Consider the following 16156-nt stretch of genomic DNA (forward strand, 5'->3'; position numbering starts at 1 on the left):
AGACATTCACTCTAACGCGCGGAGCACACGGAAAACCTGCACCGTATTCGGTTTCAGATCAGACTCCTCAGGGCAGCGCTTCACCCGGAAACACACCGGCACGTTTCCGTGACACGGCAGCCGCTAACGGCTTCTACAGAACAGCTCGTTCTGGCTGTGGCCCCCTGCCTACAGAGCCACCATCCATGTTTCCCTGTTACTGTTGTCCTATAGAATGACACTGTGCATGTCCCTATGTCTCTGTTACTGTGGACCCCACAGATCCGCAGTAGACTACTCCCTGTCACTGCCGTCCCTACAGGCACATATTTGCTGGTTGGACTCAAGGCAGTGACCCTGGAAGTAATCTAAGTAATCTTATTGCTGATTGTGTCAGGGTTATTGTGAGGCAGAGTGCGTAAAGATAAGTACTTGTAAACAAGTTTAAATAATCCTGGTAAATGCACTGCTGTCACACTCATGGGAAAAGTACTTAACTTCAGTGTCTTTGGGTAGTGCACCCAGTATTATAAATGGATAATAAAGATTGAAGCCCCGTAAGTTACACATGAATTTTCATGATCATTTCTTTGAGGAAAGCGTAAGTAAAATGAAGCTGGTGTTTTAAGATCATGTTCTAGACTGCCAAGCACATCTGTCAGTCTCTTGTAAAGAAGATAGAATAATGGCAGTTAAAACATTCTCATTTTCACTTTGACGGCAAACTGACACAGCTTTAGTTGAGACCGATGAGTACTGTGAAGTAACATTACAAATGATATTGCTTTAAAATGACATTCCTAATAATCTAATACAGGATGTCCTTTAAGCATCACAGCTGTTGCTTCATAAATTCTTGCTAGTAAACAGTTTGGAGTAATTCTCTATGACAGCATAAGATTTAGAGCAGCTGTCATAAAGACCATCTCTGTCTTCCACAACGGTAGATCCAAATCTCCTGATATTTGACAAGTAAGTGAAGCGGATCTGTCTTCAGTCTGTGCAGGTCTCTTCATCAATGGCGACGGTTGTTCCCTGTCAGTGAGGAATCTGTGGATTATGGATCGAGTTTCACTCTCGCAAAGTGGCCTCACAGGACCTACTGTATGAAGTTATGGCCTTTGCTGTCTTTTTGTTCTGCTGGGATGCACCTTACTTTGCTCTGTCGCAAGAGCACAGGTCCGGTTATCCCATTAATTGCAGCACGTATCAACACAATTGGCCTCGCTCACAGGGTGTTGTCAAAAAGTGCAGTGGAAAAAAACCACACGGTTACAGAGCATGGGCAAGGCCACTTAATATAGTCACGGGGATTGATCACTGGGAGTAGTCACTGGGTATGAACATATGGCATTGTGACGGGAGTGAAGATTCATGAACCAAATAGTGGGTGGAGTTATCATGTGCTGTCAATCACTAACCTATATTAATCAATGAAACCCTAGTCGACTGAAATGACTGATAATTACACATGATAGCTCTATCTAAAAAAACCTATCTAACAAAGAAAAAACAACCTAAGATCAAGTATCCCTCATTCATTAATTTTAAGGCCATCTATTTGATATATGTTTGGTGTTTCTAACCCCCTTGGTGTCATTTATGTAAATTACATAAATATGTAGAATTATAATGGCTGGGTCAAGTATTCTTAGGTCTTCAGAAAACAAACTCAAGCATTATTTAAACAAAAGAAACTAAAATTTATGTTCTTTGCATATCTCTTTCCCAGATCTTGGGAAAAGCAGATACTTCCAGCAATTTCAGTTTCCCAGCTGCATTAGAGTGATTGTATATTCTATGCCTCATTGGTAATGGCTGGCACAGTCTGAGAGCAGGAAGCTGTAAAAAGCCTGTGCGCATTCCTCTCGATTCCCGAGGACTGATCTGAAATTGGGGGGGGGGGGGGGCGGGGGAGAAATGAGATTGTCCCCTGGGACACCTCCGTGGTTCCTGCACCAGTTCTGACCTAGCAGACCTGCTGACACGTATGTGTGCCTTATCCGGAACACGGAAACAAAGTCACGCGGGGTTCAAAGACACACGGAAACCCACGTTCCCTCTGAACGGACCACCTGTCTTAGTGATAAATAAATTGGCTTGTTCCAGGTCAGATACAGCCCAATGCTGGAAAGCCATTCCCTGTCTCTCGTTTGAGCTGTTTCCCCTAGTATTGTCCCATCAGGGTTAACTAAAATAGGAATACTGTGTGGATTTCAATAGGAATAATGTTTAGACATTTCATTACAGAGTACCGCACAGCAAGCTCTTAACACATCATTCATCTACTGCAGGCAAATCCAATATACTGTTTATTAAACATTCAGTCCCATTGCTGACATCAGTGAAGCTCTCTTCAAGCAATATTTACAAAACTACAAGTGATACAATGGAAATTCAGGAAGCACTTCCTCCTCAAACAGACTTGGCAAGTGAACTCAGAGTTGAGGGCTGCAAGGAATGAAGAGCTGCCTCATGTCTTATCTCCAGGGGGAAAGTGTTGACAAGTCTATTTGAATTTTATTTAGAGCCAGTGAATGATGGACGGAGTGCTTTAGACTCTTGCGGGAGTTATTGCTCTATGGAGAGCTTAGCTCTGGAAGAAAAGTGAGATGCTGACAGGACGTTTAGCGCAAAATTAAAACAGACCTTAGTGCTCGTGTGGAGGTCATAAATAGCTACTATGGGAATAAAAACACTCAAATGTAGATCCTGCATTTTATCATGCATTTTACCGCATTGTAAATGGCCCCAGGTAATTCTTCAGTTTACCCACAGACATTAAAGAGACTGTAGTCTGTTAATGTTTTGAAGGTTGCACGTGTTTCTAAATAAACAGTGCGAGAGCTATTCTCCCTGGCCTTATGTGGCTAAGCCTTTTTGTGGTATCTGGGCTGGGGTGTTTTTCTTAGAGGACTAGAGAATAAATAAACAGAGAGACTGGCTCCAACCGTGTTACAGTATGACAGATATTTGTAGTAACCGTCTTTGGCTGTCTGCCATAGGGCTAACTCCATTTGCTCGGAGCCTTTTGCTGCTCTCCGTTTGGAGCTGTGAGAATCAGCAGGCTTGGTAAATATTATCTCCCTCTAACCCAGATTGCCCTTCATGAGTCAAATATAACCGTTTTTAATTTAGGAGAATTGTTCATAATCATTATTAGAATTCATGCTGTCCTCTTTCATATTCTGAAAGTATATTATTCCTTTGTGTTGTTTTAGGTACTTTGCTTTTTATTTTATTTTTTGGTACTGTTAATAAATGCAAGGGAAACTTTTACTTCTCAGACAGTTTGCCAAGTTCATTTCAAAATCAGTTGTGGTTGGATCATTCTATGAAGGTACTATTCTACTGTGTTGACAGACCCTATAGCCTGGTGCGCATTCCAGACCATGCCAGTGCCAGCTGTGAAGGAAGGAAGGGTTTTCAGTAGGATGTCAGAGTCTTATTGCACTCTTTTGGCTCCTGGTCTATCAAGCAGCCACTATCGGCCTGCGCTAGCTAGACATGAAGTATCCTTCATGTGGCAATGTCTGTGTGATCTCTTAATGTCTGTGTGAGGTTGACAGAGGAGAAAGCCTACAAGAGTGCATGCCATGTGCATGCTGGGATGAGCATGAATACTGTAACTTTGGGCACTCCAAATATGGAGAAAATAGGTGTAAAAAATGGAACAATTTAAATTTAATTGTGAAAACTGAGGATAATTGATTGTATCCTAATACTTCACATGAGAAAGAAAGGATGATGTCATTTTAGTGTGTCTGATGGTTGGATATCCAGCTTTTATTTTATAAAGCTAGCCTGATGATGAGTCATAGGAATGGCATCTCTGGGAATATGTACAGTAGCAGACAAAACTGGACTTGAGTTAGGGCTGTTTAAACTACATACTCTCTCTGACATGTTAGTGCAGCTTTTAGTGTGTCTAGTCCTCCACCATTTGTAATAGTTAGCAGTGTAAACATCACAAAAGTCAATTCCTTTGTGTCAGGCTTAAGCCAGCCAATGGTTTTCTCCTCAGATTCAGACTGAGGAGGAGGGTGTGTCTTGTTCCACTTCAGCAGAGGGATTACAGTGTTCTTTTGTTGCTCTTTTTTTTTTATTTGTCCAGACCTGCATGCAGGGTGAGGACAAGCAGGTGATCCTCTGCATCACCCCATCCCTGAAAGCCCTAAACCTCCACCCTCCCATCGTCACCACCGTCTCCTTCGTCCTGGATGGCTTCTCCTCCAGGGAGTTCCAGCTGATGTATGTGGAGGACCCCAGGTTCGAGGAGTTCCAGAAGCCCACCGTCACCTCCAAGGGCAACAAGAACGTTCTCGAGATCAAGGTTGGTCGTCGTCCTTTCCTTCCTCCTCAACCCAGGGTCTTCGGTTTAGCTTGCAGGGGAGGAAACAGGAAACAATATGCAACCAAAACAGGAAAGGAGTCCATTTCCCTGCCCTTTGTGCACAGTTCCTAAAGTGGTCACCATCCATCATTGTTTTTCTCCTGTCTCGGAACCCTCAAACTGTTAGCAACAGGTCATATAAATTAGTGCGCTTTTTTGTTGAGTGAAATAGAGATCAAAATAATGACAAAAGCCTTTTTTATTTTAAGGGTAACAGCTGTGAGTTGCATAGGGTCTCTCTTTCCCAGGCCCATAATGCCCCAGTATTCCAAAGATCCTGATTGGTTAATATTGCCCAGGAGGCCAGGACTGTTTACTATGCTGATTGGTCTTATTTAGTCGCCTACTGATGGAGCTAAAAATGCATTGCTGCCAAATGCAAATTTGATATTTATCTTGGCTCTTTGCTGTAGACTGTTATCTCCCTGCATTTTATAATTGGACAGCGTCCAAAATTTATAGACAAAAAAACAAAGACGTCCGCCTCTTTTTATTATCATGAGTTTAATTATATTTACTACAAACACTGGGCCTGTGGCACATGTGCAACGTCTTTGATGGTATTGACTTCCCAACGGCAAAATGCGAAGTGACTGGTTTGCAAAAAACTGTTCCTGAGAAGTAAGAATTTTGCACGTGTGTTCTCTGTGATGGACAGTAACCCAGATACCCCAAAGAGCCCCTGTGTGAAATATTTGACTTTCTTTCTTCACACTCTGCCACTCTAAGACTTTCCATTTGGCTTGTGCAGCGTGAGAACAGGTGCGGCCCTCGGACTGTGTCCAATCGAGAAATCCCGCTCTGTCATGTGAGGAATTCGCTTTCCCTTTATGGCCCGTTGCATGCAGACAACAGAACCAGCTGCGTTCAGAGGAAAGTTCTTTTTCGCTCCCTTTCGTTGAGCAAATACAGTTGCTATGCATTCTTGCCGAACGCTCTTCTGCGTGTTCGGGGTGGGCTTTCACCCTCTAACGCAGACAAAAGGGGTTTGTTCACATGCGGCGGCCGAAAGGTTTTTTGACTAGGACGGGAGAAGACCAGCTGCCTCGCTCTCAGCTGTGATCTTTGCCGCGGGGCTCTCCCACACCCCTGACCCGCTCTGTTCCTCTCGGGGTCGGGTTGACGCAGGTCCCGCGGGTGGACGTGGATGCCGTGGTGCAGGGCGAGGTGCTTCGGGTGAGCAACCGCACCTGCGAGGCCGTCCTTCTGAAGGGCAACACGCTGGAGTGCACCCTCCCCTCAGAGCTGCAGGCCGGAGCCAGGGAGCTGGAGGTGGAGGTGAGAGCACAACATCCCCCTCGCCCTTATACCCCATGTTCTCCTCCTTCCCTCCCCCTGCGCTCCCCTTCATTCACACACCTCCCAACCCCCAGATTCGCACTCGAGAATTGGTGTGATTCAAGCTGGCCCATCGTGACCGCGCAATCAAAATAAGGGTATGTTGCACACATATTTCCTGGTCTTGGCTTCATAAAGCAGTCTGGATGAATATAAATACCCCCATGAAACTCAGAGTATATCTGGCCTCATGTTGCACTACAGTTGTCTATGTACAGGCCTGGTACACTGCTGAGTGTCACATTTCTATTTGCCTCTGGTACAGAGTGTAACATTCAATAGCATTTGTATACTAGATTAACATTCTTATGCAGCCCTGATACACTAGTCTGAAATATTCTTACATAGCATTGTTACACTACAATGAGTGACATTACTCTTTCCTGAAATCCATTAGAGTAATATTACCATCCTCTCATGTGTCAGCAAAACCTCAGAGACGAGGTCTCTCCTCTGGTGTTCCACAGTCTGGCCTGAAGCGTTGGGCAGAAGCTTTTGCTGCTGTCATTGTCTGCTGTGCAGCCGATAGAAAGTGGCCTTACCTTCAGCATAAAGTGCTTATCTCCCACCAAGGGCAGCCCCCTGAAGGCAATATCCCCCCTGCACTGAGACGAGCCTCTGTCCAGACGCTCGACCCCCCCCTCCCCACCCCCCAGCCCCCGTCTGATCCCATCTCCCCCACTCCATCTCAACACAGAAAAACAAACCCAATTTCCCCAAACAAAACCTAATAATGTCTTTCTCTGTATGAGATAAAGCATGGCGGCAATATCGCTGATCAAATTTCCCCTTTATCCGAGAGCGTGGGGCTCTCTGCGCTGTCGGGGGCAGTGATGACACAGGTGCGGGGTTGGCCGGTGATGTTATTTGGGGGGGGAGGGATTTAATTTCTCACCATTCATCTGAATCTGACCCCCTATCTCTGGAGTTCAGGGGAGGATGGAACAGTCTGATGATTCTGGATTCTGATGAGGATGGAGCAGTCTGACTGGCTATTGTGTTTTTTTCTCTGCTTCTCTGTCTATGTGCATACGTGTGTTTGTGGGGTGTGTATGTCCACATGTGTTCGTATATATTTATGCGTTTGTGTGTTTATGTATGTGGGGTTTGTGTATGCGTATGTGTGTGTGCTCCTGTGTGTATGTGTATGTGTTTTTGTATATATGCCTGTGTTGTTGTACATGTGTGCGTGTGTGGGGTATATGTGTCCATGCATAGTGGAAGCAGGCAAGCTCCTCAGTGATCTTGGGCACGGTGTTCCTGGCGCAGGAGCAGGACTACAGGCCTCTCATTGCGGGCGTGGTCTCCATTAGCATCCTCCTCCTGCTCCTCCTTGCCCTCCTCATGTGGAGGAGGAAGAAGAAACACATCAAGGGTACGTAGTTTGTCCACGTGCATAGACACAGAGAGTGTGTGCCCTGTATGTAAATAATACTGTAGTCTGAGCATTGAGTTTGAAAGTGGGGTTTGTGTTTGTGTGTGTATATTTGTTTGTGTGTGTGTTTGTGTCCTAACATTGCAGTAAGTGGTCAGGGAAGATTGTATGAGTTTATGTGTGTATAAGTGTGTGTTCCCCTGATTCGAGTCCGTCGCTTACTGTATACCAATGCAATCGTTCTTGTCTAGCACAGGAGATTACATCACTGCTAACTGCAAAACATGTCCCACCACAGGCGTGTCTCTGACAGCAGACCCTCTGGCTTACATTAATGCAGAAATATTGGTCTGGTTGCCATGCACTGAAATAACAAGGGATTTAATTGTGTTTGGGCGGTAGTATGTCAAAGCCACCGCAACATGACCGTCGTCATATCGACATCTGAATCAATACATGTCGTGATTGACTTTGTGCTTTCTTATTAAGGATCAAATTTTATTATAAATCACTGTTGCTAGGTAATTGGTCCAGTGTGGTAACATCTTAGTATGTGTCTTCTATATCTGCCTCAGTATTGCCAGGTGTACAGGCTTCTTCCTGCATAAAGTCTCTGCTTCCTGTGTGTTGTAGATTTAGCTGAGGGTATGGTTTGGTATGACGGAAGAGCGCACATTCCACATTTGGACATGTTGGCAAACGCCAGGAGTGTCAGTCCCACTAACGAAATGGTCTCCCACGAGTCTGTGGACTATAGAACGACATTGCTGGAGGGTACGTTTTTGTTCCATCCTTACCCGGTGAAGATATCTCACACGCTTTCGTTTCGTCATCGCTTTCTCCTCTCCATCCATCTTGTGTTGTCTCACGCATGCCACTTGACCTCATCACTCACCTCCACCCTGTGCTTGAAAGGGCAAATCACCATTTAATTGTTTAGGGCCCTGCCCTTAAGAGTCATTTGGACTGTGTTTGACCTTTGACCTCTAACTTCTCTTCCAGACCAGAGCATGCCCTTGTCCCAGGCGATTGCTCCCTGCAGGCTTCCTCCCTATCCCCTCATGGACCTGTCCCCCATGCTGTCAGGAGGGGACCCCGAACTGGCCACGCCCCTTCTGCCGTCTGCCGTCCAGATCGACATGGCCAGCCTGCACCCTGAGCTGCTCAAGGAAGTCCAGCATGTGGTCATCAACCCCAACGACCTGCTGCTGCATGTGAATGAGGTCATCGGGAGAGGTACACACACAAGCGCATCCGCATGCACTATGCATACATAATCTCACATGCACAGACACACACACACACACACAAATACAAAAGTGCACATACATGCATGCAAACACATACACACACACACACGCGCATGCATGCACTCACACGTTGTTTGCTTAACATATTGTTACCATTATTTATACGGTTATGATAACCCAGTTGCCAGTATTTTATCATACAATTTACAGTTTTTTTTACAGTGTACAGTACTGCAACACACACCCTCCCTCTTCAGCTTATCCCAGCCCCCAAAGTGCCCCACACCCCCTCTGTTCTCAGGGCAGTAGGATGGGTGTCGGGGGGCTGACGGATTTGTGGGGTGTGGGATGATTTTTTTTTTTCCCCGGCTTGAATTGCAGGCCCATTGTTGTACGGTTGCCCGCTCTGAGGTGGTAACGTGACTCCCTTGCCATGTGGGAGAATGTGATAGCGGAGAGCAAGGCAGATTACTCCAGACTTTATTATTCCTACAGGCCTGTGAAGCCCCTACCCCCTTCCTTGCCCCCTGCGCCCCCGGCCCACCCCTCCCCCTGTCCCTCAGGTTCCTAGCCCAGAGAGATAATATATATAATGAAATAATGAAATAAGGGCTCTGTTTCTCAGGCCTCTTTCTGGCGTGCGTATCGACCTGCTTAAGAGGTCCAGCCTTTCCCACATGCTCCAAGACTTTCTTGCTAAGAGACACAGAGGGTGTTCCTGATAGAAAATTAAACACAGGGAGAGCATGTTTCGGCTCTATAAAACCTTAATAGATCAGCTCTGAAAGGCACTCTGGCTATGTGCCTGCTGCCTGCATTCCTAAAAAGTCTTTATTTGACCAAACGGTTTTATTTCATTTCTCCCACCATTAAGAGGCATATTTTAGACACACCTGAATTATGCATGGAGTAAATGGGCATTGAATCATTTTGAGAAATGTCCTTTGTCAAAGACAGTGATCAAGGACATTAATTATAATGACGAGGGTTGAATTCACGTTGTAACGTTTCCAAAGTAGTAATACATCTTCCTATCAAAGTCTTATTTCAATGTGGTTTATACAGGTTTTTTAGTTGTTCCTTTCCAGTTGTAGTTAACTTCAGCTTCTTGAGGATTATTGTAAGGTTAAATGCTCATATTTTCTAGTTAAGATAATGGTAAAGATAGCAACACATACACTCATAAACTGGCATCAACTCATAAAATTTTGTGTCCTAAAATTTACACTTCACGCAATTCATTTAATTTCATGAAGCCAACATGATGCCCAGATAATCTATAATTGTTTGTTCCAGTACCTTGCTTAGAGTAAGACACAAAAACATGCATTTTTTGTGTTTGCAGTTTTTTGTTTTGGATGCTTGGATTAAGCTGCGTTTCCTGTTTCACATCAGAACTGGATGCCATGTTATCGTGGTTTTGTGCCAGCCTTTGGTCTGACTCGGTTTCTTTGTGATCCAGGGCATTTTGGCTGTGTTTACCATGGGACCCTCCTGGCCCAGGATGAAGTAAAGCTGCACTGTGCTGTCAAGTCCCTCAACCGTGAGTAACCGATTGAGACTCACCACAAGCTTGCAGCGCCGCACCAATACGACCAGCCTGCGCGTAATCTGAGCCACTGATGAGCTTCGCACTTCTTAACACCTGGTTCTCAGATATTGTGAGCTTTAAAAACAGCATTGTGATGGATGGGGTTTTTTAAGGGATGCCTCGTTATGATATGCCATAATCGCATAGACAGTCACTCTGAGCCATAAGATTTATGGCTTCATTCTTTCTCTGGTGGTGATTTGTGAAGCATACATTGCTTTTGTCACCGGCTGATATACTGTGTATGAGCCCTTTCTTTCATTCAGTTACAGGCAAACTTTGAAACAATTTTTCATCATTTATGTCTTGTTTCAGTGACCTCACTGAACGTTGGGATTTTAAAAATTGACACTGAATACTACCTCAGTTTTTGTTTGACATTTCCTCCCATCAGAGTTATGATAAAAGGTTTAACAGAATGCTTTAGCTAGGGTAAATGTAATTATTTTCCAAATTATATTTTTAGGAAATAAGGAGAGATGCCACCTGGCAGAAATATCGATGTGTGATTCAGTAATGGAACTATCATGGTCAAAATGTCATAACCCTGTAACAATTTAAAAAATGGGTTTTGGGGCAATGCCCCATTGAACTGTCTGCTTTGAGTCTGTGCTCTTGTGCACTCATATGATGCCATCATCTCACTAAAAGGATTCTGGATAAAAATCTAGTTAAATTGGACCTTTCCTGAGATATTGCCTGGATTAGGTTTATAATTTTGTCCAAGCACATTTAAGTTCTAGCACATATACCTTTTTGTACCACATGCTTCTTTCTCTTTATTGCTTCACTAAGCTGTCTGCACACACCTGCTGCTTTATGCCATATTATGAGAATGGAAGAAAGCGCTTGGCATACCTGCGTGTATGCATGTATGTGTGTGTGTGCATGCAGGCTGCCACTTTTTGCCCCTTGATGTACTGTGTCGGCAATGATGAGTAAGGCCTCTCTCTGGTCTCTCTCAGGCATCACAGACATGGAAGAGGTGGAGCAGTTCCTGAAGGAGGGCATCATTATGAAGGATTTCAGCCACCCCAATGTGCTATCGCTCCTGGGCATCTGCCTGCCCCCACAGGGCTCCCCGCTGGTGGTGCTGCCCTACATGAAGCATGGAGACCTGCGCAACTTCATCAGGGATGAAACACATGTATGAGCTACATGCACATCATTGGCCTCCGTATCCTATTCACACAACCACTTATACCATCCATATCCTGTTCACACAGCCATACATGGCCTCCATATCATGGACAGAAATTCACCCAAAGCCTCCATAACCTGTTCACACATCAGCCTATGGCTCTCATGCCATTGCCATAAACCCACCATTGGCTAATGAAGTGTATGCACAGGCCCACTGCCTCCATAACGTTTTCTAACTTATCAACTGCATCCATTTTGCATGGACTCACCTGCATACAGTCCCCTCTCTTCTCCTTTATCCATTCATGCATTATTGATTCTTTATTAATGTCATAGTTGTCTGTTGGAAATATGGTCCATTTAGTGTTTGTATATACTCTGTGTGATGACTAATGCTGTATTTGTTGTTTCCACAGAATCCAACAGTGAAAGACCTCATGGGCTTTGGGCTCCAGGTGGCAAGGGGAATGGAGTACCTTGCTAGCAAGAAGTTTGTCCACAGAGACCTGGCAGCCAGGAACTGCATGTAAGCAATGCCTTTTCAGCTGCCCTAGAGCTTTGACACCCGCCAATGATGGCTAAACCACACATTCATAGAGGGAGAGTAGCACTGACACCGACTGCTATTTTGAGGAGCCATTTTGTTTTTCATTGGCGGTTATGCAAAGCATTGACTCGGTCTGGATTTATAGCTTTTGTGGCTTTAGGAAGCTCAAGCGCTTTGGTCACACTCCACAGAGTATGGCAGAGGGAGCCAAAAGCCTTTCACATTAAATGATTTATTTGCTTGGCTCACACTTACCCAGGGCGACTCGCATAGCTTACAGTTTTGTGCATTATCCATCTACTGTATACCACTGGATATTTACTAAGCACCTTACACAAAGGCATTACTGCGGTGTCTTACCTGGGAAATCAAACTGAAACCTGGTTACAAGTACAGCTTCTTGATCAGTGCTCCACATTTTCTTGCCCTTCTCTCTCCTTCTATCTCAGGTTGGATGAGAGCTACGTAGTGAAGGTGGCCGATTTTGGGCTGGCTCGAGATGTGTACGACAAGGAGTACTACAGCGTGCACAACAAGAGTGGTGTCAAGCTCCCGGTCAAGTGGATGGCTCTGGAGAGCCTGCAGACACACAAGTTCACGTCTAAATCAGATGTGGTAATGACCTTTCAGCTGAATAATGGGATCACTAGAGATAGGGGAGGGAGGTGGAGGCCAACATATTATCAGTGACTTTCTGATTTGAAGCAATCACTTTGGCTGCATCTGAATTTGTATACTACATACTATATATGTATAGTATCAGTCAGCGTACTTATGTGAGTAAAACGTACAATGGCTTTTGGGACATACTACGTTGTCATATAAACAAGCAACTTTCAGCACTTTTCAGCACTGATTGACAGCACATCATAGCATTGTGGGGAAGCCACACTAGAGTTCAAGCCTACAACCTTTGCTACTGGAAGGCGTATATCTGAGCTGATATTACACATGTCTAACAGATAAGCCATTTTTCTTTGAATTAGTGTGTAAGACACAGAGCTTTAATTTGAAACAATACATTAGTGAATGTAAGACAACAAGCCCTTGTTATATTCATTAATTTCTATTATTGTCTCAAATTTGATTAGTTAGATTTAGGGCAGTATTGACTGTCTGCATGAAGGTTATTAATAAAGTTAATAAGCAATTCTGTCATAATTCAGTACTGACAGAAGACTTCCCTGGGTCCCATGCTTTGACAGTAGTTTATCAATATTAATAATTCAGTCGTTAATGGTTATTGAAATTTTTCTCAAACATCCTGCAAAGATGACATCAGGTGTACAACCTGAGAACACAAGGGTCTTCCAACCATCTTTGCTGGACAATCCTTCAATCCATCCACACATCCATTATCTATACCCGCTTATTCCTGGTGAGGGTCGCGGAGGGTTCTGGAGCCTATCCCAGAGTGCATTGGGCGAGAGGCAGGAATGCGCACTGGACCGGTTGCCAGTCTGTCGCAAGGCTCTCAGCTGGATAAAATTACTCACATTTAATCAATCCCATTTACACAAGTTAAACAATACACTGTATTTAACAAGCATTTCACCATGCATTATCAAGGTCTGGTAGTATTTTGTGTATGGTAGCAGTTAACAAACAGATGTTTCACTGTTAAATGCAGGTGTGTTTGGCTTGTGAGCTGAGTAAGAGTAGGGGCTTTGAGGAAGAACTATGACGGCAAGAGATAATGAAAGGGTTGAGAACCACACACATCTGCTCTCTGCTGCACCATTGGAGGAGACAGTGCCATACATCACCTCTGTTTTACCCCGAGTTCAGGCATTTCAACCCATTCTCTCATGTCTCACGTCCAGCTGCCTGGTCAGCTCTACATCAGCTCAGACATTGAGCTTAATAAGATTACCATTTTTGAAGTCCACTGTGCACCCAACATTCTCTATTGATTTAGATATGTGAATTAAGGTGATTCATCAGTGAAACTGTGCTGAAAATATTTCTTGCATGACTACAACAAGTAAGCTGTTTAAAGGGCTCTTAAATCTCTCAAAGGTCTGTAGTTACTGACACTGGCATAATGGAGGAGGGATCACACACACACACCTGTTGCAGTTTTTCAGTTTTAATTGGTTTGTGATCTCTCTCCTTACAGTGGTCTTTTGGTGTGTTGCTATGGGAACTAATGACACGAGGAGCTCCCCCATACTCTGATGTCAACTCCTTTGACATCACTGTATTCCTGCTGCAAGGCCGTAGATTGCTACAGCCGGAGTTCTGTCCTGACTCACTGTGAGTAAAGCACATACGCAAGCGTACACACTCTAACATATACAGTACTTTCCTGTCATACATAAGCTTTAAGTGCCGCTTAGAGAGAGCTCATTCCCTTTAACGTGGTCAGGAGTAGAGTGGAAGATGGAAGTTAATCCGTCCTTTAGACACAATGTAGCCTTACAGCATGTGAGGTGTTAATAGCTCAGTGTGACTACACAAGATAACTGCTCAGTGAATCACTCGGAAAAGACTTCCGGAAGCTATATATCATGTGATGGCATCAGGAAGGAACTTTCCTGTGCCATTCAGTGGCATTCCAAAATGATGGAGTCATGTATCCTCAAAGACAGGAAAAACACAAAATGAAAGACTGAAAGGCATAACTTCAGCTTCTCTAAATAAACAGTTGTGTAATGAGCAGTATGGCTCTGCATTTTCATCTTTGAAAGGCATGTCGGTGTAGATCTCAGCATATTCATTACATGTTAATGACATGACCCAAAGTAACCTACAAACTACTATACACTACACTCACCCTGTGTGTGGTTTTGTAAAACAATATACTTCATATTGCTTGATTGGTAATCACTGGGGTAAAACATTTGGTTAAAACTTCTGATAGACTGAAGTTAATTCACTACTTTGCCACACCTGTCACACCTTTGCCACACCTATTTGGCACTAATGTAATGTTTTTTTCCCACTTTTAACATTGCCGCACAGGTACAATGTAATGATTGAATGTTGGCACCCAAAACCACAGAGACGACCAACCTTCTCTGAGCTAGTGTCTCGGATCTCTGCCATATTCTCCAGTTTAAGTGGAGAGCACTACATCCTGCTGAACACCACCTATGTCAACATCGACAAGGTGACACCCTACCCCTCCCTCATCCCCTCTCAGTGCAGTCTGGATAGGACCTGCTGCACCTGAATCGTGGGAAACACAAGGAGAGCGCACTGCATGAGACACTGCAGGGTTGCGTTGCAAGAGACTGCTTTATATGAGCCACAGACACCAGACTGAGCATGGTGATAATCCTGGAGCCACAGGAAAATGACTGAACTTAATGGACCTGAAAGGAGACAATATTCCTAGTGAATTTTGGCCCTCCACAGAGGCATGTGAGAGAATGATCCATACCTGTGTGGGAAAGGTATCTGTCATTGCCACTGTTAACCTGAGGCTTGTATCTTTTGGCCTGTTCACTGTTACCTACTTGTCCATGCTCCACCAGCTGCCCTTGGTGCGGCTACTTCACTGAAGCGTGGGTATGGAATGTCAGCCCCTGAAGTGTATTTAAATTGTATTTTTTTGTTTGTTTTTTTTTTTGTTTTTTTGGGGGGGAATGGTTGGCACTTAAAGGACTTCATGTTGCAAACTTTCATTGTCTTCTGTGTCCGGAAAGCTTCTTCCCCACAAACAGAACAATATTCTGCATTCATCACAACAAAGTGTGCAAAGCCGTCTCCACGCTTTTTGAATCGTGTATTTGTGATGTTACTGAAGCCAAAATCAATCACTGGTAGGAAACTGCTTTTTTTGCGGTAAAACAACAGCATACAACCTGGCCAGTAGTACACTGGATATTTTATTAGTATAATTAACTTTGAGATTTCTCAGCTTTTAATGTTTTATGCGTACAAAAGGAGTCACCTTTGAAGAATGTACAAATGTTTCCGGAAGAAGTATGTGCATTGTTTCTCGTTTACTTCTGGTGTGCTTTCTGCCTAATGCTGTTAGAGGTAGTCCAGTGATGACCAGAATGTTATATGTGAACATGTTAAAGTGCTGTACTATATATTTTTTTAATGAAAAATTATATTTAAAACAACCTGAGAGTTGGTCCAGAGGATGAACATTAACAGGCAGGTGGTACAACACATGCGCATGAGACTATATTTTAATGAATCGTTGATCCTGTGCAAGAGAGTAAGGGTCTGTCATTTCACGTTTCATCTTTTGTGTTATGTCCTGTATGTGTATATATTGTAGTGGGAAATTATGGGTACTGTACAAAAACAGGTTTTGCAGAGCAACTGGAACAGGTAGTAGATGCTTTGAAATTTTCTTCTCCATCTAATTTGCTGGCATTATTTCTGTGTAAATCAATGGTCGTACCTGTGATGTTGACAACCGGTATGTATATTTCTAGTGTCTTTTGTGTTTTGAAGATGATCTGTGAATGATGGTACATGTTACTGTTATGTCATCAGTATGACTTAATGTAATAAAGCCATAATTACAACGTACCTTTCTCACAGTTTCCATGCTGTGTGGAAGGGGTTGTGCAATGCA

The 16156-nt window shown here is 43.9% G+C and overlaps 1 protein-coding gene across 1 annotated transcript in view; it reads left to right on the forward strand.

Moving 5' to 3' along the window:
- The window catches only part of met (MET proto-oncogene, receptor tyrosine kinase), a 41460-nt gene extending 25304 nt beyond the window's left edge, over window positions 1–16156 (forward strand). The window contains exons 11-21 of the mRNA XM_064343035.1: window positions 4094–4312; window positions 5501–5650; window positions 6929–7085; window positions 7719–7859; window positions 8088–8321; window positions 9798–9878; window positions 10892–11073; window positions 11486–11595; window positions 12066–12231; window positions 13736–13872; window positions 14581–16156. Of these exons, the coding sequence (XP_064199105.1) occupies window positions 4094–4312; window positions 5501–5650; window positions 6929–7085; window positions 7719–7859; window positions 8088–8321; window positions 9798–9878; window positions 10892–11073; window positions 11486–11595; window positions 12066–12231; window positions 13736–13872; window positions 14581–14791 (1788 nt within the window). The 3' untranslated portion in view covers window positions 14792–16156. The remainder of the gene's footprint in view (window positions 1–4093; window positions 4313–5500; window positions 5651–6928; window positions 7086–7718; window positions 7860–8087; window positions 8322–9797; window positions 9879–10891; window positions 11074–11485; window positions 11596–12065; window positions 12232–13735; window positions 13873–14580) is intronic.

Source organism: Anguilla rostrata, chromosome 7 (assembly GCF_018555375.3).
Source record: "Anguilla rostrata isolate EN2019 chromosome 7, ASM1855537v3, whole genome shotgun sequence".
In the NCBI taxonomy this organism is placed as follows: Eukaryota; Metazoa; Chordata; class Actinopteri; order Anguilliformes; family Anguillidae; genus Anguilla; species Anguilla rostrata.